Below are 21,507 nucleotides of genomic sequence, written 5' to 3'. Positions count from 1 at the left end.
GGATAACAGAGGGGGCATGCAGACTGGAAGGGGCCCCAGCCCCAAAACCTCTTGGTTAAACTCAGAACTGCCTGAGTTTTGTGCAGAAAATTCCTTTTCTCATAGCCCTTTTCCCCTCCAAAAAAGCCCTCAGCTCTACCACCCAGGGATCCTTTTTCAACCTGCAGCAATTCACACAGCCGTGGAACAGAACCAGTTAACAATACAGAAAATTTATTAAACAGGGAATGTAACGCTGGCCGCCTTGCAGAGATCAGTCTGTGTCCCAGCCCAGACGGGCTGCCAGTCACCATCCAGAGAGAACAAGAGACATGAAACCAGCCAGCTTTCTCAAAAGAGAGAATTTGCCTCAAAACCTGCCAGAGGGAGCTGCAGTGCACAGTGCAGTGTTTCAGGTTTGCAGTCCAGGAATCCCTCTGGTTTCTTGTGCCTTCTTTTAAAAAAGAGAAGATGCGAACATAAAGCAAAGAGACTAAGCCTGCCCCAGATTAAAAAAAATACAACAAATTCCATGCATGTTTTAAAAGAGAAAAGGCAGGGTCTCAGAGCAACAGGAGCAGAGAGAAGGCAGCCAGGCCTACAGGGGAAACTGCTGCGTCCTACCGACTCCATTTCAAAATGGTGGTGGTGAAAGATGGATGCGTACACCCATGCTCCCACCTGCACACTCAGCCACACACCCACAGGGAATCTCACTATGCATCAAGGAAAGAGAAATTATCTTCCTCTTGGGGTTTGCGGATCCAACTGCCGTAGCCCATCTCTTCTAGCGCGCTGAAGAAGCGCTGCTTAGCTTCTTGGTAGGACGTGGCTGCCTCCTTAGCTTCTGAGTACACCAAGAACTTCTGCAGGTCTTTGCGGTTGTTCTTGGCACATAGCTGCTGGAACAGGGCAAATGTTTTCCTCTTCGACACACGAGACACCTCCAGCTTCGGTCTGAGAGAAAAAGGCAGCCATGTAAGACACGACAGAGACACAAGCAGGAGCAGGGGACATGGGGAACAACCGCACAGTCGAACGCCTGCAAGATCTGGCTCAGTGAGACTGGTGTAGGGCCTGGGCTGGGCACTGTTTGTTCTGCTTCAAGAGTACCGGCTCAAATCAGCTTGAAATTCTCCCCAGACACGATACTGTAACTGCTCGGAGCATACCTGTTCTTCATGGCTGCCCCTCTCTCCCCAAGCAGAAAATCAGCACGAAAGACTCCTCTTACCCATCTACTTTCCCTTTTGTGCCATCCAAGACTTCAACTTCACTTTCATCAGCAAGGCACCAGTTCACCGAAGACTCCTTCGTCTTGCCCGTCTGCCTTGCAGAGTCGTATACGCTGACCCGCCCAACCTGCATTGTCAGGGGTAAAGGAGGGTTTTGTGAGGTGTTAAATCCCAGCTACCCCACTCTGCTCCTTCTGGGAACTGATCGCACTGGGTCTGATCTCATCTGGGACAAGCAAAATCTGAGGCGTTCCTGTTCCCTGTGGAGAGGGGCTCAGCCTCTCCCAAGCACTAGGTTCTCACCAAGCTGAAGGCTACAGGGGCAACCCTTGGTCTCCTTTCTCCCAGTAACCCACAGACACTGGGGAACAACACAAAGTGCTGGTTTACTGGTCACTACCCTCTTGACCCTGCTGCAGGTGCTCTGTCAGGTGACACCCCTGCAGGGGCCTCAGTGAGGTCCAAGCCCATGGACAGAGGTGGAAGACAGGATGGAAATAAAGAGGTGTCAGGGCCACGGTACCTCAGGGTGGTTGATGTGATACGGAGCCTGCAGCCTCTTCTGCAGCACGTCCCCATCTCGCACCATGCGGCAGCAGATTGCACGCGTCAAGTGGCCCTGGCTGTACAAGTAACCTGTGAAGATGCACGCGAAGGCATTAAGAAACAGGGAACTGCACAGGTAATAGACAAGGCACACGCTGAGAACCACAGCACTTCCCACAGTCTACAGAAAGCTGGCAGCCACAGGGATCAGCAACAGCGACCTCCTCATTGCTACACGTCCCCTAGACGTGTAAGATGATTTATAGACTGCAACGTTTATCACCAGACACATCCAGGCAATTTTTGTCTCACCCTCCTAGATCACATGTGCCTTCTAAAAATCGAGAACCCTGGAGAAAAACCTCTCTCCACCTACTACATAAAATCCACAAACTCCCTTTATACTTCAAAACAGAACAGCTCTGCCAAGAATGGCGTTTCGGTCTGTTACTCCTACAGCCTCCACAAACGAGCTTTTCCACCCCTGTGGGAGGCAGGGTATTTGTCAGTGCAGCCCATTTCTAAGCAGCAGGGCAGCACAGCTGTCCCAACCCAGAAAGAACCGGTGGGTCTCATACCAAGTGTAACAGAATTGAGATAAACTGGCTCTATGAAGTGTGACAGCAGCGCTCCTTGCAAACCGAGTACATTCCAGCGTAAGATTTTGTCACTGCAGGACATGGTGCGCAGCCTCTCCCCATGCTGGATCCCATCCCAAGTCGGCACAATGTCACTCGACTCCACGGGAATGGTACCTTCCCCTGCACAAGCAAGGAAGAAAGCTTTTCTGTAGAGTCAGGTACTCAATAAACTTCAACACCCCATCAACAGCTGGACGGGAAGTTATCTTCTACACGGGGGCACTGAACAATCTCTGAAGTCAGCCTGGCTCCGCCACGCAGGGAGCAAACACACTCACCGTTCTCCACCTTGGTCCGCAGCTTGCCTTGCTTGGGGTTCTCAAAGAGAGGCTGATGCTGGGCTTGCCCCATCACGCTCGCCTGATCGCTGCAGGATTTATCAAAGAGTGCCCCGTCCCCACAAGGTGCTGTGCTAGAAAAGAAATGCTCCCCAGGTCAGAAGCAGGTTGCAGGAAGCTGCCGTGGCCAGCAGTGCAGCAGCCACTCAGGTCACTGCTTGTACAACCCCATACAGACCTGACGTAGAGGTGAAAGGTGACATTGCTCTTTATTTTGAGTCTCTTCTTCCCCGCTGGCTCAAAAATGCTCTCTTCTGCAGAAGAAGGATTAGACGGGTCATACTTCATCAGCTCACTATAGAGAAACCTGAAAATAACAGCAGCATACCATCAAAAGGCTGCTTTGCCCCTCTAACAAGGAGTACCTCAGTCCAACCACTGCCACAAACTGAGGACACCGCTCCTCATCCTGCCACACACGAGAGCAAGACAAGGAGTCGTGGTGGGGAATACTTGGAAGCCAACCTACAGCATTTGACACTCCGGACAAGGCATGAAATAAAGCAGATTTCTTGCAATGCATAAGACATGTAGTAGAAAATGAGTATTCTGTCAGGTAAGCAGACAGAAGCACTGGAAGGGGAGAGAAAGGAGCCTGGCTGGCTCTGCTCTGCTGCTTGCATGCACCTGATCCAAGCGTGAAGATGCCTTCAAGGTTGGTAACCTAGCACCTTTAGTCAGCACCAAGTTCACATTAACAGTAAAAAGCCCCAAAGGCAGCTGAACACAAGCAGAATTGTTAGCACAACCCCGCGATCCATTTACAGCGACTGGGTCTTTTATGGCTGCTTCTGTCCGGGACCAGAGAAAAACCTTGAGGTCTCCAACATGCTGTCAAGGACTAAAGAAAAACTGCGGCTTCACAGAGATTCCTCAAATAAAACCTGTGCAGGCACTTTGCAAGGAGAGGTGGAGCTCACCATTCTCATCTCTGACAGGCTTTGCTGTGCCAAAGCAGCCCAGCAGCCACAGCTGTCAAGATTAATAGCAGAGACAGGCAGTAAGCAAGAGCGCAACGCTCTGATTTTACAGCTTGCTGGGGAGCAGCCCTCAACACCTTCCAGTGCTGAGGAAGACAGATCCTAACAGCAGCAGACAAAGGCTTTACAAAACCAGCTGGCTTCGCTGTTCGTAACTGGGAAGGGCAGACAATTATAAAAGGCTTGCCCAACTGCATCTCACTTCAGTTCAAGGAAAGAAAAAGCGCCATGCTGGATGTTTATGCAAAGATGAGAACAATTGCACTGTTTGGTTTGGGGAAAGCCCCTCCCAACTGATGGAAAATAATTTCTCGCTTCTCAACATGAACACGTTTGACAAATTTTCCTGAAGCTTTCTACACCTGTGCCCAGAAAGGCCGCAGCAGGATCTGGCGGGCAGATTCCCCGGCACTCTGACAGAAAGCTGGGCTCAGACTGAAACCACGCTTTGCATGCTAGCCAAGCAGCCTCTGCAGGAGGCTTTATTTTAAGTACATCCAAAGCGGCCCTTGGGCTCTTGGCAGGTTTCCAGTTCGGTACTAATTTGGGACCATTCAGGCATGGCCCTTTCTTATCAGAAATCATATCCTTCTGTTTAACAACACATGGGTAAACAGCGGCGTTAAAGGATCACAGCTACCTCCAAAGGAACCATCACAGCTACATCCCTTTAGGATGGGGTGAGCACCTTTTGGCAGGCACCTCTCCCTCTCCTTTGGGTTTCCCCTTGTCTCACCTCACAAAGCCTCTTCGAGAAATGATTTCCGCATGACAGTCATTCACAGTCTCCCCCTTCAAGCTCAGTTCTTCTCCTTTCACACATCGATTACCTGAGAAAAAAAAACAAAACAAAACACAAAACACATCACAGAGTCAACACACAGCTTCACAGAAGAAGTGAGGGTTTTGAAGGTTTTATCTCACCTGAGGTTTTACTTCTCTGGGCTTCTGAGTAGCAGCACCCTGACTATGAGATTATCCTGATCCAGGCAGTTAGGAAAATAAGGGACAAAGTACAGGCTGCTTTAGGGATAGTGAAGGCTTAAGTTACCACAGTTTTAGGGCAGTGTCCCTTCAAAACCCTCTGTGCTTTTCAACCAACCACTCTGGGTGGAAGCACAGCAGCTAACTGGGAAGAGGCCTAAGGTATACAAAGCTGTGAAACATTGGGGGATCTTGTGCTACACAACGCAGGAATCCACGCTCTGAAGGATGTGCACAGACTAGTGCAGAGCAATGCAAGCAAAGATTAAGAGCAATACAGCTGAAGGCACAATCACTTTGTTCTCTCTCTCTAACTAAATCACTTGTGACACTACGCCAGCCCCAGGAGCATTTCTTGCCCTCTCTGAAGAAGCCTGCAGCAATTCCCTACTCATAGCTGACAGGGAAGAGCAGGGGGTTCAGAGATCAGCTCATGCTGGAAGCTGTCCATACCTGTTCCGATGCTGACCACGACTCCCAGGTTGTTGTTTTCCCTCCGCATGATGATGGCAGCCAGGATCTTCCGCCCAAGCAGGCTGTGCTGGATGCGAGCAGTGAGGGCGTTGAAGCGCTGGTGGCTCAGCATGGCCATCTGATCGTGGAGGGTACTGCCACTTACAGGGAGCTGGAACGGGGATGCAGACCAGGATGGCTAAGAGACCACAAGCAGGTCAGTGAACAAAACAGCTCGAGCAGCAGCAGCTAGCCTGAAACACAGCTACCCAAGCAGAAGGCAGGAAGACAAAACACAGACCACAGGGAATGCAATTTTGGGCTGAACACACGGAGAGTATCAAGGGGTGGGTGAGGTTCTTTTGGTTATTTCTGGGGAAATACTCTCCAACGCGCTGAGCTCTGCTTTAAGCACGTCATCAACAGACAGCAGCAAGCTGTCCTCCTGGCAGCAAGCTCAATGGGCTGAGGAGCGGCCTCCTGGGATTGCCAGGGGGAACCCCACTGCAAAGGAACAAAACCAATCTTGCCCGTTCCCAGAGACTCAGCCGAGGAAATCTGTTACTGGTTTCGCAGGAATTCCTTCTCTGGCTGCCTGTTGGGAGACTGCACAGTCACTTGCCTCCTCTAGCACTGCTGACTGCCACACTGTCCCTGATGGATTTTCTATTTACAGACACAGCTGCTACACTCAGCTGTGCAGCTGGGAATGCAGCTTTTAAGACACCACAAAACTCAAGTGTGATTTAAAGAAGCACAGGTTTGGGACAGCCATCCTGACACAAACAGGGCTTTGTTCTTATCTGATACACGACTTTTTGAGCTGACATAATGTTTAGTGTACTATGAAGGAATGCAGAATGGAATTATTTTAATCACAAAACAAAAATGAGCACGTTCCTGCTCCACCACAGGAGCATATTTCAGCAGCTTGGGGAAGTATCTGAGGATAACATAGCCCTACAGCAGGCACCATCATGAGGGAAGAGAACGTCTATGCCCTGAGGAAACAACTAACCCATTTTAGGAGAGCATCAGCTTATCTACACCTTCAGAGAACAACGATCTCACAGTTGCTCTTGAAGGCATTTTTCTGCTGGACTGAACAGCACAGGACAGGCAGGGCTAAAGAAGCAGCCCCAGCCTTGGAGGAAGAGGACGTTACCTCTGTGATGTTGATTCCCTCCATGCGCTCAGACTTCTCTGTTTCCCCGATCAGGACTCGGAGCGCTGCGTCAGCTGCCTCCTGCTTGCCCTGTTTTTTACTGTGTGCAGTTACAGCTGGGAACCAGCGGCCTCCAACCTTCGCCTGATAGACAAACCTGTAAAGACAGCAGCGCACTTCTGAGAACCTCAGAGGCCCCTGGATTTCAGTCTGCTTTTATATCTCAGTGTAAAAAAAGAGCAGAGTGGAGGTAGCTTATTGTTGTCTAGACACGAGGTTTGGCAGAGGCAGCAGAATGTCCTGTTGCCACCTTTAACTGCATCAGGAACTTTCTCCTGAAGAATGGATAGAGAACACAACAGCAAAAACACACAGTTTCCTCCCCGAGGGATGCAGCTACTTACTTTGGGTCGTGGGGAGGTCCCGACTGGTCAATGAGTTTGAACTCTGCAGCAAAGCCATTAGAGCGGGCGTACTCCAGCAGGCCGCTGACAGGGTTGACGTTCAGGTATTTGATGAGCTCCCCAACACCCTTCGCTTTTGCTGCCTTGGATTCATCCGGAGCGATGACCTGTGCCCCACAGCCACGCGTGGACTGCTCACCCTGGGGCTTCACGACAGGCTAGAGCAGAGTTAGACAGGAGAAGGCTGTTAAATACAGAACAGCAGAACAGCTGGTATTACTGCGGGACAAAGCAAACCTCTGCTAGAGCCAGGACATGACTTTGTGGGGTGAAATCCAATGGAATACAAAACAAAGAGGAAATATGACAAACAAAGTACTTGGGTCTTATAAAGAAGCTCTCTGTACCTGTTCAGGTGAGGCACATGGCACAGGCTCTCCAGAAAGAATCTTCATGGCAACTTCTGCTGCCATTTGCTTTGCTCCCTTCTTGCTGTTTCCTACCACAGCAGGGAAAATTTGGTCACCCATTTTCACACAGTAGCTGAACCTGACAGGACATTATAGCATACGAAGAGTGTTAAGCATAGATGTTGCAGTCTGTTTATTACCCCCTTCTCCCAGTTTAAATTAAATCCTTCCGCATTCTCTCTTATTTAAGTCTACCACGACGGCCTCAAACAGTTTGAAATGCCAGTCCAGCACTACCAGGTACAGTACAAGACTAGAAGCTGCTCCTGGTTTGGTAGAACAAACAGCATCCTTTTTCTCTGAGAAAAGGCATTACTTTTGGTCTCTTTCTGGAGGCAGATGTGTTGGAGAAGCGATTCCCAGACTCCTGGGATAAGAGAAGCACTCAGCTAGGTCAGCAATGACCACGGGAACGTGGGTAGCATGCTGAACAGCAAGGACATTAAAGAAAGGGTTTCTCTCCTCCCCGTAGTGGACAACGCCATGCCATACCTAGGATCATGAGGTGGGCCGTCCTGAGAAAGCAGCTGGAATTCAATCGTGTTCCCTGATTTTTGTCCATACTCCATTAATATGCTGATAGGGTGCTTCCCGGGAAGCACGTTCAGTTGAGCTGGAGCTGACGATGACTCTGGCTCTGAACGCAAGGGCTACAGAAAGAAACCAATTTCAGACCAAGCAATGTTTGACCAGACTTACAAACAGAAGACAGGACTCACCAGTTCTGATTCAGAACTGTTGGATGGAAACGGCTCTTCACATTTAATTCCATCGGGCCTTCCGTTCTCTGCTTCTTGCATCAGGACCTTCATAGCATTAGCTGCTGCCTCCTGCTTAGCAAGCTTTTTGCTCCCTGCTTCTGCTGGTGGGAACCGGCGCCCGCTGATCACTGCCCGGAACTTAAACCTTTGAAAGAAAAAAAAAAAAAAGGTTAAACCACGAGGCAAAACCATGGTATTCTCACAGCAAGCAGCTCCTCTTGCGATTCAAATGAGAAGGAACAGCTAGCTGCCACAGACAAAAATATCAGGGATGCCAAGAGCTCTGCATCTGGGCCTTGCTTCATGGCATTTCCAGAGCTGTTCATGAGACATACAGCAGCTCTAGATTTCATTCTGAAAGTAAAGGATGAATTGTCTTGTTCTGCAGTTGCCAAGCCCAAGAAGTGCAATGGCTGTATGCAAACAACAGCTCAGCTACGTCTCCTGCACACAGAGGAAGCTTAAAAGCAGCTTGCAGTTCCATCTGCACCTGGCCATTCAGGGACATCTGCCCCTCTGGCATTTTCCCTGACTACCCAAAGTGCTCGTGAACCACCCAGTGCGTTCACACCACCTCAGAGGTGCTGCCACACGTAAACCTCTTGCCTGCGATGTTTTTGCCTCCCTCCTCCTTGTGAGCACTACACGGCTTTCCTCCTGGCCTCCAGCCCCTGTGCAGAGGAAACCTGCTTCCAGAAAAAAGGGGTCAAGTGGGATCTGGAAATGGGTTGTGGGGCTGAATCCATTCAGATCACCCCTTACAAAAAAAAAAAAAAAAGGCTGGGACTCTGTCTTTAGAATTTAGGCCAATTTTCCTGTCTAGCGAGTCTATTGACGTACCCCAGCGTGGCACATACGTACTTTTCACCGTCTCACTGGTGCTCAGGAACAGCCACAATCTGACAAGTGGAGGCAGGACTCCACAAACCGTAGCGTCACGCCACGCTCTGCTCGCACGGCATCCACTCTGACCTGCTGCACCACAGGGATGTTCTGAGCGGGTTCACCTCATCTAACCCGAGATATCCACGCCCAAGGGCTTTGTTTGGGGCTCCCTTTATACCACTTCCACAGAGAGAACATCCTGACTGCGTTTGGATAAGTGAGAGGCACCCCAGAAATGCCTGTTTTACTCTGTAATCTGAAAATGATGAAATCCAGGCTGCCTGGGGTTAAATTTCATTTTTTTGTTTGTTTTTAAGCTGCTACAAGGAATCAGCAAGGCCAACCAGTCCCAAATGAGGTAAACATTAAAGAACAGGCCCTTGAGGACAAGGCCGAGGTGGAGTTGGTTCAGGTCAGCTTAAACAAAGAGACAGCTCAGGGAAGTTAGGAAATCTTACCGTGGCTCGTGAGAGGGCCCGCTCTGCTCCAGCATTTCAAAGTCACAGTGCTGCGAGGTGTACTGGGAATATTCGGTAAGGCCACTCACTGGGTTCTTCTCCTGACAAGCCAACAGTTTCTCGACAGGCGTACATGGGAAACCAGTGTCAAACTGGGCGGCGTAACTGGGGGAAGCCTGGGAGTTCATGATGGACTCCGACTCCTCAGGCTGCACGTTGATAGTGTTCAGATTGTCTGGGATGTCATCCGAAGCCCACCTGCCATTCTCAGAGCTGTCATAGGTACTGAAGCTAGAAAATACGGGCTTAGCGTCCTCAGGCACGGCTGCTTCTGTGTCACTGTCGCTGCTCCGGTCAGTCTGCCCCACAGCCTGCTGCCCGTTCTCCATACTCGATCCTGCTGCTGGTGAAGCTACAGCCACGGTCACCTCCTGTGGGTCTGCAGGAACAGAGGAAGATGGCAAACTCACCCCAGGCGCAGGATCTGCTCTTCTGGTTGCTGCGCTGGCCTTCAGCCGCATCTGCATCCGCTCGCGTTTCCTGTCGGTCAGGGACCATCGCGGAGGGTTGGAGTTTTCCTTGTGGACGTCGCCCAGCTTCTCCAGGGCGCTGAGGAAGGCGTTAACGTCCTTGGCCTTCGAAAAGCCAATGTTCTTGGCAAGGTTGAGCGCCGTCGTTTCTGCCACCCTGAACAAGTAGTTGCAGATTTTGTCCTTTGTCTCAGCCATCGTGGGGCTGACGTCTCTCGAGCTGGCCGCGCTCCTCTCCCCTCTGCTCTCAGAAGCTGAGGCCGCGCTGCCCCCGCCGTGCTCAGGAGGGTTTCTTTCTCTCCCCGTGCTTGGGCTGGCAATCCTCCACAGCGGCGGCGTCTCTTCGCCTTTGTGCAATTTGCCTTCTCTGAGGAGCTTGTACAAAATACGGTTGACTTCTTTCTTTTGAGTTTTAAGCTTCCGTGCAAGATCATAAACTGTACAAGTCTTCCCCACCCCAAGCTGCCTGAAGATATTCAGAATTTCCTGTTCATGGTTCTGCCCAGCAAGAGACAGTCGCTGGAAATTCAGACTTATGGTGTCAGAATCTCTCTCCCGGTTCTCCTGATTGTGGTGCTGAGGAGGGCGACAATGCGATGAAGTTTCCACCCGCGGGCACTTGTTGGAGAACCTATGGCATCCTGCTCTGCCACGCCTGGCTTGCCATCTCCCTGCAGGAGCTGCTGCCACAGCCGGCCAGCCTCCGACGCGCGGTTCCTTGTAGGATTGCGGCTCCTGGATTACACAAACTTCGCTGTCCTGCCTTTCTAGGAATTGCTGTCGTGAAAAGGCTTCCCGGTTAGTTTCCCATGAGGTACGGGGGCGGTGAAAGAAACCTGGGTTAGTGCTGGAGAAGTTAGGTCTTGAGCCGGTAAAATATGAGCCTTTGCCTCGAGTGGTGCCTCTGTTCATAGCGCACTGCTGCAGCACGAGGGGGAGCCGGGCTGCCTTCGTCCCGGTAGAAGAGAAGCTGCTGTTCCCTCGGCGCACTCCAATCCTGAACAGGAACCTGCCAGGAGGGGGAAAAACAGGACTTCAAAACCCAGTTACACAATTACAGGCTTCCAGAAACTCAGTCTGAACAGCCTCCCTGCTACCGAGACATCTGAGGCATCTTTGCCTTGCCAAACCTTCCTCTTTCCACAGCGTTTAAATTATTCATGTAAGCACAAATGGCAAATTCTGTCCACCCAGCACAAAATCCGGCAGTTGGGAATCACAGGTGAAGATACCCATGAGAAAACAGCTTAAAAAAAAAAAAAAAACAATGAGTGACCCTCTCTTCTTTTGGGGCTGAATTTCAAGCTGGCTGCACGGAGGCTGTTTGTCTTCTGGCAATGCCTTCTGTCAAAGGCTCACCAGGCGCCTCCAAAACACGAGCAGCTTTCACTTGGCTGCCCTCAGGGAGGCGAGAATCACAGCTCTGGTTTGCAGAGAAACAGCGGCACGAGGAGGTGAAGCAGCTCGCACAGGACAGAGCAGAGCTGCAGCGGGCTCCGAGCAGTTTTTAGACTCGTGGCCTGAAGTCTGACACCCTAAATGTACTTTCCTTCCTGGACGTGACCTACAGAGGTAAAGCATCACACTGCACGAGGAGTAAAGTGATAACATACAGAGAAATCGGATAGGTGCAGGCTTCCTAACGGTATGAAAGGTATTTTGGGACTGTGGCCCCAATTTCACTCGCATCTCTGACAGCTGGGCCGTCCCCCTGTGCTACAGGGCATAGGTCTCAGCTTTATACATGCTTTTTAAAGAAAAGAAACCAAGCACGGGATAAAATCTAGCCCTTCCAGCACTGCTGCTTGTGAACCGAGCGGGTAAAAACATGCAACTGATACCCTCCTACCTCCTCGGTGACACCCCAGTCACCTATCCTCACCTACATGGCTCAGGCTTTCTTTGGAAAACTGACTTGGTGAAGAAAGTTCCCTTCCTTCGTACAAGGAAGGAAGTTCCCTCTCCTTCGTGAGAGTTTTGCAGCCACGTGGTGCGAGCTTTGATGCGTGAGGTGTAGGAGCTGGCAGTGACACAGTGACAGGGAGAGAAGGAGGTGGGCTGCGTGCGGGGTAATTCATTCCTAAAGTCACTTAAATGGCAGAATAACAGCAAATTGCACAGAACCGAGTACAGCTCAAGGTCACTGGGGGGTTTCACTCTAAACAAGCGGGATAAAAACCCCTGCCTGCACCCAGCCACCGCCACGGGGACTTCATTCCATCCCCACCCCGGGAACACCGCGGGCTCCACGGGAGGAGAGCCCTGAGCTCAGGGCAGGGCTGGCAGAAGGATGAGGGGTTGGGGATTCACCCCCAAGCTGATGCTCTTACCTCGCTCCTGGCCATCAGCTCCCGCACGCGCCAGGCCCAACCGTGCAGAGCGCAGGCAGCACCGGGCCCCACCGGGCACCCCCACAAGATGGCCGCGAGCTCCCTTTCGGTTTCGGTTCCCGCACCCTCCCCGCCCCAACGGGGGCGGGCAGCGCCCAGGCTTGGCCCCGTGCCCGGGACAGCGGCGGGGAAGGGACGGAGGGAACGGGGAGGGGGAGGCGCAGGCAGGGCCCGGGGCTGGGCAGCGCTCGGGGAGCGGCTCCCGGCGGGAGCCTCGGCCCGGCCGCCAGCACCGGGGCTCTCCCGGTGGTACCGGGGGCTACGGGACCCCCGGCCCCTCACGGCCGCCGCTCCGCGGGGCGGCTCCCCAGGAAACTCCGCAGCGGGGACGGCTCCGGGCCTACCGCCTGCGGCCTCCGGGACACCGGGAGGGGAACGGGGGGGGGGGAGCAGCCCCGGGCCGCACCGGGCAGCCCCGGGCCACACCGGGCAGCTCACGGGGCGGCACGGCCCGGCTCCCCGAGCCCCCCCCGCCCGCCCCGGGACTGCCGGTGCCGAGCCCGCCCCCCCGCACCCCCCTTCCCCCCCCCTCCGCCGCCCCCTTACCCCCTCCGCCGCCGTCGGCGCCGCGGCGGGCGCAGGATGATGACGCCACCAGGCCCCGGCTGCGCCTGCGCGCAGCGCCGCGAGGCCGCGCGGCCGCCATCTTCCTTCAGGGCACAGAGCTTCAGGGCCCGTTTGCAGGCCGGGCAACGCATCGCCGCGGCGTGCCCGAAGCCTGGGCGCGACACCCGGCTCCGCCACGGGTGTGGGGGGGATGCTACGGGGGTACCTTGTGGCGGGGGCCGGCGGCGGAGGCTCCGGTTTTATCCCGGGGGGCGGCGGGAGCGGCCGCCTCAGGCCTGGGCCCGCACGTGCCCGGCACGGCGCATGCGCCACGGTCCCGCCGCTGGGCCGCGCATGCGCACTGCGCACGGGCCGCGTGCCGGGGGGGGCCCAGTGGCTCCCCGACCCCTGTGGGGCTCCTACCCCCAACCCCCCCCCCCCAAATCCTGCAGCCCCCCCGGACTCCCCCCTCCTCAAAACAGTGACGTTTGGGGACGTTTTTGTGAAGCTTAGGTTCAGGGTTGTTTAGGTTGCTTTTCTTTTTTTTTTTTTTTCTTTTTTTTTTTCTTTTTTTTCCTTTTTTTCATTTTTTTCTTTTTTTTTTTTCTTTTTTTCATATGATTCTGGGATTTTTTTTTTTTTTATTTTTATTTTTTCTTTTCTGGAAGATTTGGGGGTTTGTATTCCCCAGGCCAATTTCTGCATTTTATTTTATTTTATTTTATTTTATTTTATTTTATTTTATTTTATTTTATTTTATTTTTCTGTAACAGGGATGCTCATTTTCTTAAGTAATAAAAAAAAAAAGGCCCCCCCCTCAGTCAGCTGAAATTTTCACCTCTTGATTCCTGGAGGGATTTGGGAGTGCAGAAAGCCCTGCCTGGGATGAGGCTCAGCCCAGAGCCGCAGACACCGGGGTCAGGCGCTCCCAGCCCAGCCAAGCAGCGTTTCATTTCTCACCCACTCATGAGCAGCGTGAATGACTGCGGCGTGCAGAGCACAAACCATCAAATCCTCAATCTGTTCCTTTTTTTTTTTTTTTTTTCCCCGTTAATTGCCTGTGATCGCTCTGAAGCTTTAACCCAGCCTCAGTGAATCTGATTCATTCCTGCAGCTCCCGAGGCCCCGCAGGAGGGTTACGGAGCTGCTCCCTGCGGTGTCGGCGTGATTTACCCTGTCTGTGAAATAAATAATCTATAGCACGAGTTATGGAGCCATACATCCTCCTGAATTGCAACGCGCCGAATGCGACAGCTAGCCACTTAATCGATACGAGTTCATTCCCCGTTCTCCTCGTTTGTGGAAAATTGGGCAGCCTCCAAGCTGGTTTCCATAGGAACGTGATTTGAGACCGTGCGAGCCGAGCTGCCGGAGGCCCGGCGTTAGCACGGTGGCGTTCTCAGCTTCGTGCTGCCAGAAGCTCCCGGGGCCCCCCCGTATCGCAGCCGCCCAACGCTGGGCTCCCGCTCGCTGGAAACGGGCTCGGGGAGTTCATTTGTGCTGGAGATAAGGCGCCGATAACCGCTTCGTGTGCTGCTGCGGCCGAGGCGGAGGCTGCTGCCTGCAGGCTGCTGCCTCCAGCCCGTGGTGGGGGCTGAGGAGGGTCCCTCTGCCCCCCCGGCAGCATCCCACACGAGAGCTGCTGGGGCTCGTCCTGCCCCACGCCCCGTGGGGGCTCCCCCAGGCCCCCACCGGAGGCTTCCCGGAGCCGCCGTCCCCGCGCGATGGCAGCATTTGCTAAGGCACTAACGGGCCGGAGACGCCTCAGGTGCCTGCTTTGTTTTGCCTCCCTCTTCTGAAATGAAATGAGATGAAATAAATTGTAGCACAGCTCCCCCGCCCGACTCCCTGTTCAAATGCCAGCTCTTGGATACGGCTATTGTTCCGCCGAGCTTCATTTTAAAGCTGCTTTATTAGCCGCTCTGAAATATCGCTTCCTCGCTGTTGAAGTCAGCCTGTTCCTACCAGGGAGATAAAAGCCGATGGCTTGATTGCAGAGGGGACATTTTGTTGCTCTCCTAAATCAGATGGCTGCATTGTTTAATTGAACGTGGCCCTGGGAGCGCTGCTGTGTTATCGGGCTTGCTGGTGCCTGCCCCCCTCCACCCCAGGAGCAAATTCTGCTCTCGTGCTGCTGATCCGAGAGGTGCAGTTAGGTGCTGGCCTTCTTGCAGGAGCCCCCATCAAGCCCTCTGGGCTCCTCGCACAAGGAACTGGGCTGATTCAGCCCCACCATTCTCCAAACCAGGCAGTGTTGCTCTTCACGCTCCGGGTGCAGATGCAAAGCTGGGAGCTGGCATGGAAAAACCGCAGCTCCTGTGCCTTCAGTTCCCATGCAAAGTATTTTTTTTCCCCCACAGATAATTTGTTTGTAGCTAAAACCACAGTGCAGGTAACGTGATGGGTCCATCCGGGAGTGTTTTTGTGGTGGTATGCTTTTTATACAAGCGTCTAGCAATTAATCAGCCCGAAGAAGAATTACCCCTAGCTTGTTACAGCATCACAGGACAGGACCGAGCTCTGCGTGGACCAGCTGGCGCTCGCTGGCAGACAGATGCACAGACACCTGCTCATCCGGAGGGAGGTTGCACTCACACCTCCAGCCCTCGGCCTCTTTTTTCTCAGACATGGGAAAATCTGACCCATCCTGAGCCTGGGGCACAGGGGAAGGTGCTGAATTGCCATTTTTTTGCTTTGCTTCAGCCCCTCCGAGCCTGCTCCTGCTCCCATGGGGCTGTTTCCCAGCTGGCGAAGCAGCAGGGCTACGCGGAGCATTGCGCAAGCTTTTTCTTCTAAGGCTCCTTGCCGTTCAGCAAAGGCGTGAACCTGAGCTTTGATAAAGCCCCGGCAGCTGCCATGTCTGCTCTCCAGAGATGTCAGCAGCAATTACTCATCTCCAGAGCTCCCGGTGCGGAGGGGAAGGGGGGGACTCTGCCGCTTCTCCCATCCACACGCCGCTGGTCCTGCTCCGGGGACGGGACAGCATGCTCCTGCGGCCAACATATTCGGCCCCGGGGTGGGAAGCGCGGCGTGGGAAGGCAGGTGTGGATGGCACAGATGCGGCAGTGCAAGGAGCCGCAGCAGTGACTCCCAGCGCAGCTGCAGCAGCGAGGAGCACAGGTTTGTGCCGGCTCTTACAAAAGGCAGGGCGTTGCTTGGAAAAAAAGGCAGGAGATGGAGCGCGGCACCGCCGCCGGCTGATCCTCGCGTGGCTGGGGATGCCACGTGAGCACAGCCTTCGCCTTTAGCTCTTGGATGATCACAGGCTTATCTGCCATGGGTTCACGGCCATCACAGTGTCCACTTGGCAACTTTACCCTGCGGTGTTCTCCTTCAGCCTCGCACCACGGTTGCCAGGGGCTCGTTTGGCTCGGGGACAGGTTGTTCCGCCGCTGCCACCGCGACCAAGCGCTCTCTGGCCTTTTGCTGCCTTCAGACACCGGCGTTCTCCTTGGCATGGCTCACGCTGCTCCAGCCTGGTCATCTCCTCCTTATCAAGCTGTCGTCCCTCAGGTGGTGGCTGAAGCACCACAGGGTGTGGGATGGGTGCCCAGCACCTCTCGCAGAGATTTCTTGGAGGGGGATCAGCATGAAGGGGACCCCACGGCCACTGAGAATTGATGCAGCAGCTCCCAGAGAGTGAATCAGTTACATTAATGAACACTTCCAAATGCCAGATTCCGAGGAGCTCCCTAATATATGGCATTAATATTCTCTTCTGTAACCTTTACGTTGCCATCCAGTCCAGTTCCCTTTTGCCCTTTGCTACTCCCTTTTGCGTTTAATATTAAATCTGATTTGGCAGAGAGAGGGCTTTACTGTGCACTCAGACAAATCAAAGGGATTTCACAATCCCTCAGCTGGGAAAAGCATCAGCCCGAGGGCAGAACGCATCCCCTGGGGCTGCGCCCCCAGGCAGGGCTCCCCGCTCGCAGCTCCCCTGCTGCTCGTCACCACCCCGAGGGCAGGGAGCCAGGGGTGGTTTTTCATCCGCAGCGCTCGAGGCGCTCGCCTCGGGGCTCAGCCGAGCCGCCTCCCTGCTGACCCTGCCATTTTCTTCAAGGTCAGCGCTCTGCAAACTTCGGGAGCTGCCTGGGGAGGCAGCGAGACAGACAGCCCGCTGCTCTCAGCTCCTTTTTATTTATGGAGCTATTGAGCACAGAGAGACTGTTTAATGGATTGTCTCGCAAGGGAAAGCCTGGCGCAGCCGGGTCTCCAAAGGGCTTCCTTGCGTGGAGGACTTCTTTGTGCCTCCCACAGGATCCTATTACACCTTCTTCTCGGCTTGTTCTTTATTCGCTGTGAATTATTTTTTCACGCAGCACAACCCAGCTGACAGAGCCGAGAGCTGTAGATCAGTGACTCGCAGAGATGGATAGGCAGGAGGGCGGCTGGAGGGAATGATGGATGGCACGGAAGATAGTTGTTTGCAGATCTCAGGGACATGTACGGTGCTTTAATTGGTTGGTCTGCACAGATTTCCCCACAAACAGCATTTTTTAATCTAAAAGAAAGCAAGAAACTGGAACGTGTCTTGCTTCTTTCATGACTTCCCTGGAGGCAGCAGCAGCACATTAAGGAAAAAGAGAAGGAGGAGGAAAAAATAGTCAGAAGCACCAGGTGGCTGAATATCTTGCAGCCTAATTGATTCCTCTTTAATTAGTACAAAACCTGTTGCTCCCAACCAACGTTCAGTGCAGGCTTTGGAGCAAGCAGCATCCTCCCTGGCTCCACACCAGTTTGGCGTGGCGGCACGAGGTGAGGAGCAGCCGGGGAGCAGCGCAGAGCTGACGGTGCCACCTCAGCACCTGGGGACAGGGCTCACCTCCAAGGTCTGAGGTGTTCTTCCAAGCAGCAAGAGCCAGAGGAGAAGAGAGGAGAGGAAGCTGTGTCAGCACAAGGTGTTGGAGGGGAGCGTGTGGGTAACGTGACACTTTGCCTGCCCTCGCGTGGAAACCGCTCGCCAGTTATCACCCCAAACACAATGGCATTTTTCAAATGGAAAAGAGCTTAATGCTGTTAAACTGTTTGTCGTGGATACGATTTCAAGAGGCTTCATCCAAGTTCAAGCCTTCTTCTGGCTTGTACGTTGCCAGTGAAGACAACCCTAGAGCAGCGTGCTCCTGAGAGCCCAGTGCCAGGGCAGGGCAGGAGCCAACCCTCCTCCAGAGGCAGCCTTAAGTGCAGGCGTACGTAGCACACAGGAGCAGATATTTAGCTTCAGAATATCAGCTTGCTTTTTTATTAGTGGAAAGGATGATGTTCACTTCCAGTGAAGTTACTTCTCTGCTTGCTGCCTCCTGAATTCTGAAAGGACGTTCAGGGACTTGCCTGAACCAGGTTCTGTGCTCGCTGCTCCCAGGTCAGGTGGGGACTTTCTCAAGCAGGCTCAAACTCAGCCCCCGCAAGCATCTGGCCAGGTCTCTAGGGCTTCTGAAAATGCCACCTTATGGTTTTAATTTTGGTCTTTCTGATCCATGTCATCCCTTCCACCAGCACAACGTGGGCACAGCCACTCCCCTCTCACCCAGCAGCTCCTCTGCAGCAGGAATCTGCTTCTGCTTCTGGCCCCCCACTTCTGTCAAAATACTGGCATGGAAGAGGCGATAACTGGTCTGGAGGTCTTGCAGCAAAGCCCCCTCTGCCAGCCGGTTCGCAGCAGTTACCATTGCTTAAGCACAGTGGCTGCTCCCCAGCAGGAAATCCAGAAATACCCATTTAGGTAGAAAAGCGTAATTTACCATTGCATTTCACAGCTGGTTCCTGCTGAGAAACCCTTCTTATTGTGCAAGTGCCAGGCCAGCAGGCTCTGGGAAATGGAGATAGCTTCTTCCATCCTGATAACCACGCAAAGGGACACAAATGCCATTAATACGAGCCTGGCATCTTTGCAGGCAGATGCATCCTCTGTGAGCGCTCATGGGAATTGCAGGCACGTCTGGGAGAGGAGAGGAAGCTCATGTGCGAACACTGCGGCCTGACCAGAAAGATAACAGCACCCAGCAGCAGCTCAAACATCCACTACGAGCATCCACATGCAGACCCAGCCCCGCAGGTCGCTGCTGCTCTGGGTGACCGTGGAGAAATGCCGGAGACCCCGGAGCAGGAGGGGAGGCAGCCGGAGCCCCCTCCCTGCCGTGCACCTCGCAACGGATCAGGAGCAGTTTTCGCGGTGCCGAGCTGCTCGGCTGATGTTGCCCAGAGCTCTCCGGAGGCGTGATGTGGCCTGCAGACCTCACACCGCGCTGTGGGATAATTAACAGTAACTAACAGCCCCAGCGGCACCTGCGCTCCCAGGGCCGGGATGATGAAATTAGCAGCCAGGCAGCCCCAGTTTTACCTTGGAAAATGAGCCCGTGTGAAATGGAAACAACCGCAGGGAGACAGGCCCCGAGCTTGTTTTATTCCTGCAGCAGAGCTCAGCCTTGGAGGGGGAGGTTATTCAGGAGGCTTTGCTGATTGCAGCTCCCCGTGGCTGCAACCTGGCCCCTCGAGAGCAGAAAACCACTCTGCGGCTGCCTGCTGGGTGCCCTTCAGCAGGTAAAGGGGCTTTCAGCTCGTCAGCTGGGGAAATGGCAGCGTGCAGAAGCTGGAGCCCTCCTCCTGCCTCCTTCCAAGCACAGAACCTGCTGCAAAGCCCCCGGCGGCCACGCGCCCGCCCTCGTCCCCAGGAGCTGCCTCCTGCGCCCAGCTCATTTCCAGCATGCAGGTGTCTATTCAAACCCAGGGCTCGTGGAGCGATTTCCTCGTGGTTCTCCCCTCCCTGCTGAAGGCCAGCAGTCCCCTACTGATTATAAAAAGCTCCATCTGCTTTCAAGAAACCGTTGAGCGAAACAATTAATAGCTTTTTTTTCTTTCCCTTCCCATCTCCGCCACCGCAGCGCACACACCGATGCTGCCACGGGCACCGAGCATCCCCCCCAGGCTGGGAAAGCAGAGGACAAGGGGACACGCGAGGGACACGGTTCTCTGCCTCCATGCAGAAGACTTAATCCCAAACCATTAATAAAAACAGATTTCATGCCGCACGCAGAGATTAAAGGAATTTCACCTAGTCTCCGGGGGCAGCATCAGAGCTACAGCTGTAGTCACACGTTGGGGGCTCTGCTTCGCTAAGCCACTAATTTGGGAAATGAAGCTATATGCTTTTAATCGCTTATCAAAGAGCCCCTCAAATTGTTGGAGGTATTTTTAGAGTTTACAGGTATTAGCTCAAAAAAAAAAAGCCCAATTTACGGATTCGTCAAGGTTCAACCGCCACACATCACCCCCTCCTTCCTCCTCTGCTGGCCCCGCAGCACCCACGCTTGGATCAGCCAAAGGCTTGTGCCCACCCGAGCCCTCCTGCCACGTGTGCAGGACGTGTCCCGGGGCAGCTGCTTGGCTGCCAGGCCCTCGCACTGCTGCTGCATTGCCCGATTTTTTATTTTTTTTTCTAAATGGACTGAGCCAAAGCTCACAGCACAGCGCTCACAGGCTTCAAGCGAGGCTTTTGAATTGTCGCCTGGATTTAGCAGCACCAAGTGGGAAAGGCTCCAGCTTCCCCTTCTCTTCTGTTCCCTCTCTGAAGTTGTTTTTGTGCCCTTTGCGCTCCAGCCAGCTTTCATCCTCATTTGTTAGAGGTAAGGGACAAACCAAGCCATTAGCTGGATTGAAGGAGCAGTCCAGGTCCGACACACTCATGTCTGTAGTGCTCAGGTCACGCTGGGGGAAGCAGGAGTGGAATCCTCAGGACACCTCGGTGCACGGCTAGAGGAAGGAGGATTTGTGACACTAGCAAGGACCTGGAGTGTGCCACAGACCCCACGAGGCACATGGAAACCCCAAACGCCTTCAGCAAAACCCCTCTGGGAGCAGGTGGCTTGAAAACACCTTGCTGCTCGTGTAGGAACCTGAGATTCCTGGGAGGGAGCAAGGAGCTCACGCGGCCCTACAAAGCACCAAGCAGCTCCCGGCACGGAGCTCGTGTCGCGGCTGGAAGGTGGCAGAGCAGCCCCGGGCTCTGGTAGACGCCGCAGCCGTCTGCTCAGGTTTCTCCAGGCACTTCTCCTCCCTGCTCGTCGCTCTCATTCAGAAAAGACGAGCCTGGCGCGGATCAGAGCCAGGCGGGCTGCCAGGAGGGAGCCTGCGATTAGGAGCAAAGCCGGCATCTGCCACCTCCGCGGGCACAGCTCCTCCCTCGGTCCAGCTCAGGGTGACCCACGGGGAAGTTTAATTCTCTCTGGTGCCAGTGGCAATGACAGAAGCCACCTCAAAGCCTGGCACTGGTGCTGCTACCCCCGTGCCTCCCTCCAGCCCCATCGCTGTCTGCGCCTCAGCACCCCCACGGTGCAACGGAGCGGGGATGCTCCCCCCTCTCCAGGGTCTCCCCGAAGCACATGGATGGACCACGGCAGCCTGGCGCAGACCCCCAGAGGCACAAAACTGCTTCCCAGGGACATGCAGAGAGCTCAGCACCACCTGGGGACGTGCCACCCAATGCCACGGGTTTCCCACCCTGCACCTCTTGCGGCACGGGGTCGTCCTACAGGAGCGATGCAACCACGGCACGAGCACCTCGAGCCTTGCTCCGAGCCAAAGCCGAACACCGCTCCCACCGGCAGGAAGAACAGAGCTCCAAAGACCAGCAGAACAGAGGGGTCCGAAGCATTTATATATGTACGTATATATCATATATTTGTGTGTGTAACTATACATAGGTATCTGCATACTTACACACCGCACAGGTAAATATTTATAGAT

General features: G+C 53.9%; 1 protein-coding gene across 3 annotated transcripts; it reads right to left on the bottom strand.

Moving 5' to 3' along the window:
- Nucleotides 1-196: 196 nt before the first annotated feature.
- Nucleotides 197-13,028, bottom strand: ADAR (adenosine deaminase RNA specific). Of its 3 annotated transcripts, none has more exons than XM_082780661.1 (15): nucleotides 12,766-13,028; nucleotides 9,300-10,838; nucleotides 7,915-8,101; nucleotides 7,688-7,845; nucleotides 7,133-7,274; nucleotides 6,726-6,943; nucleotides 6,322-6,478; nucleotides 5,157-5,355; nucleotides 4,456-4,549; nucleotides 2,918-3,046; nucleotides 2,680-2,813; nucleotides 2,339-2,521; nucleotides 1,738-1,850; nucleotides 1,214-1,341; nucleotides 197-936 (listed from the first exon to the last, which is right to left on the bottom strand). In XM_082780661.1, exons 1-15 carry the CDS (start codon nucleotides 12,915-12,917, stop codon nucleotides 696-698), a joined length of 3,774 nt encoding a protein of 1,257 aa, XP_082636787.1. In that variant the 5' UTR covers nucleotides 12,918-13,028; the 3' UTR covers nucleotides 197-695. The 3 variants fall into 3 exon arrangements, with proteins under 3 accessions (XP_082636787.1, XP_082636788.1, XP_082636789.1); XM_082780662.1 differs by having other exon boundaries at nucleotides 5,157-5,328; nucleotides 12,766-13,027; XM_082780663.1 differs by lacking the exon at nucleotides 12,766-13,028 and adding an exon at nucleotides 12,160-12,694.
- Nucleotides 13,029-21,507: the final 8,479 nt, after the last annotated feature.

Source organism: Aythya marila (assembly GCF_965140915.1).
Source record: "Aythya marila genome assembly, chromosome: 29".
NCBI lineage: Eukaryota > Metazoa > Chordata > Aves > Anseriformes > Anatidae > Aythya > Aythya marila.
This window is presented reverse-complemented; position numbering and strand designations above follow the sequence as displayed.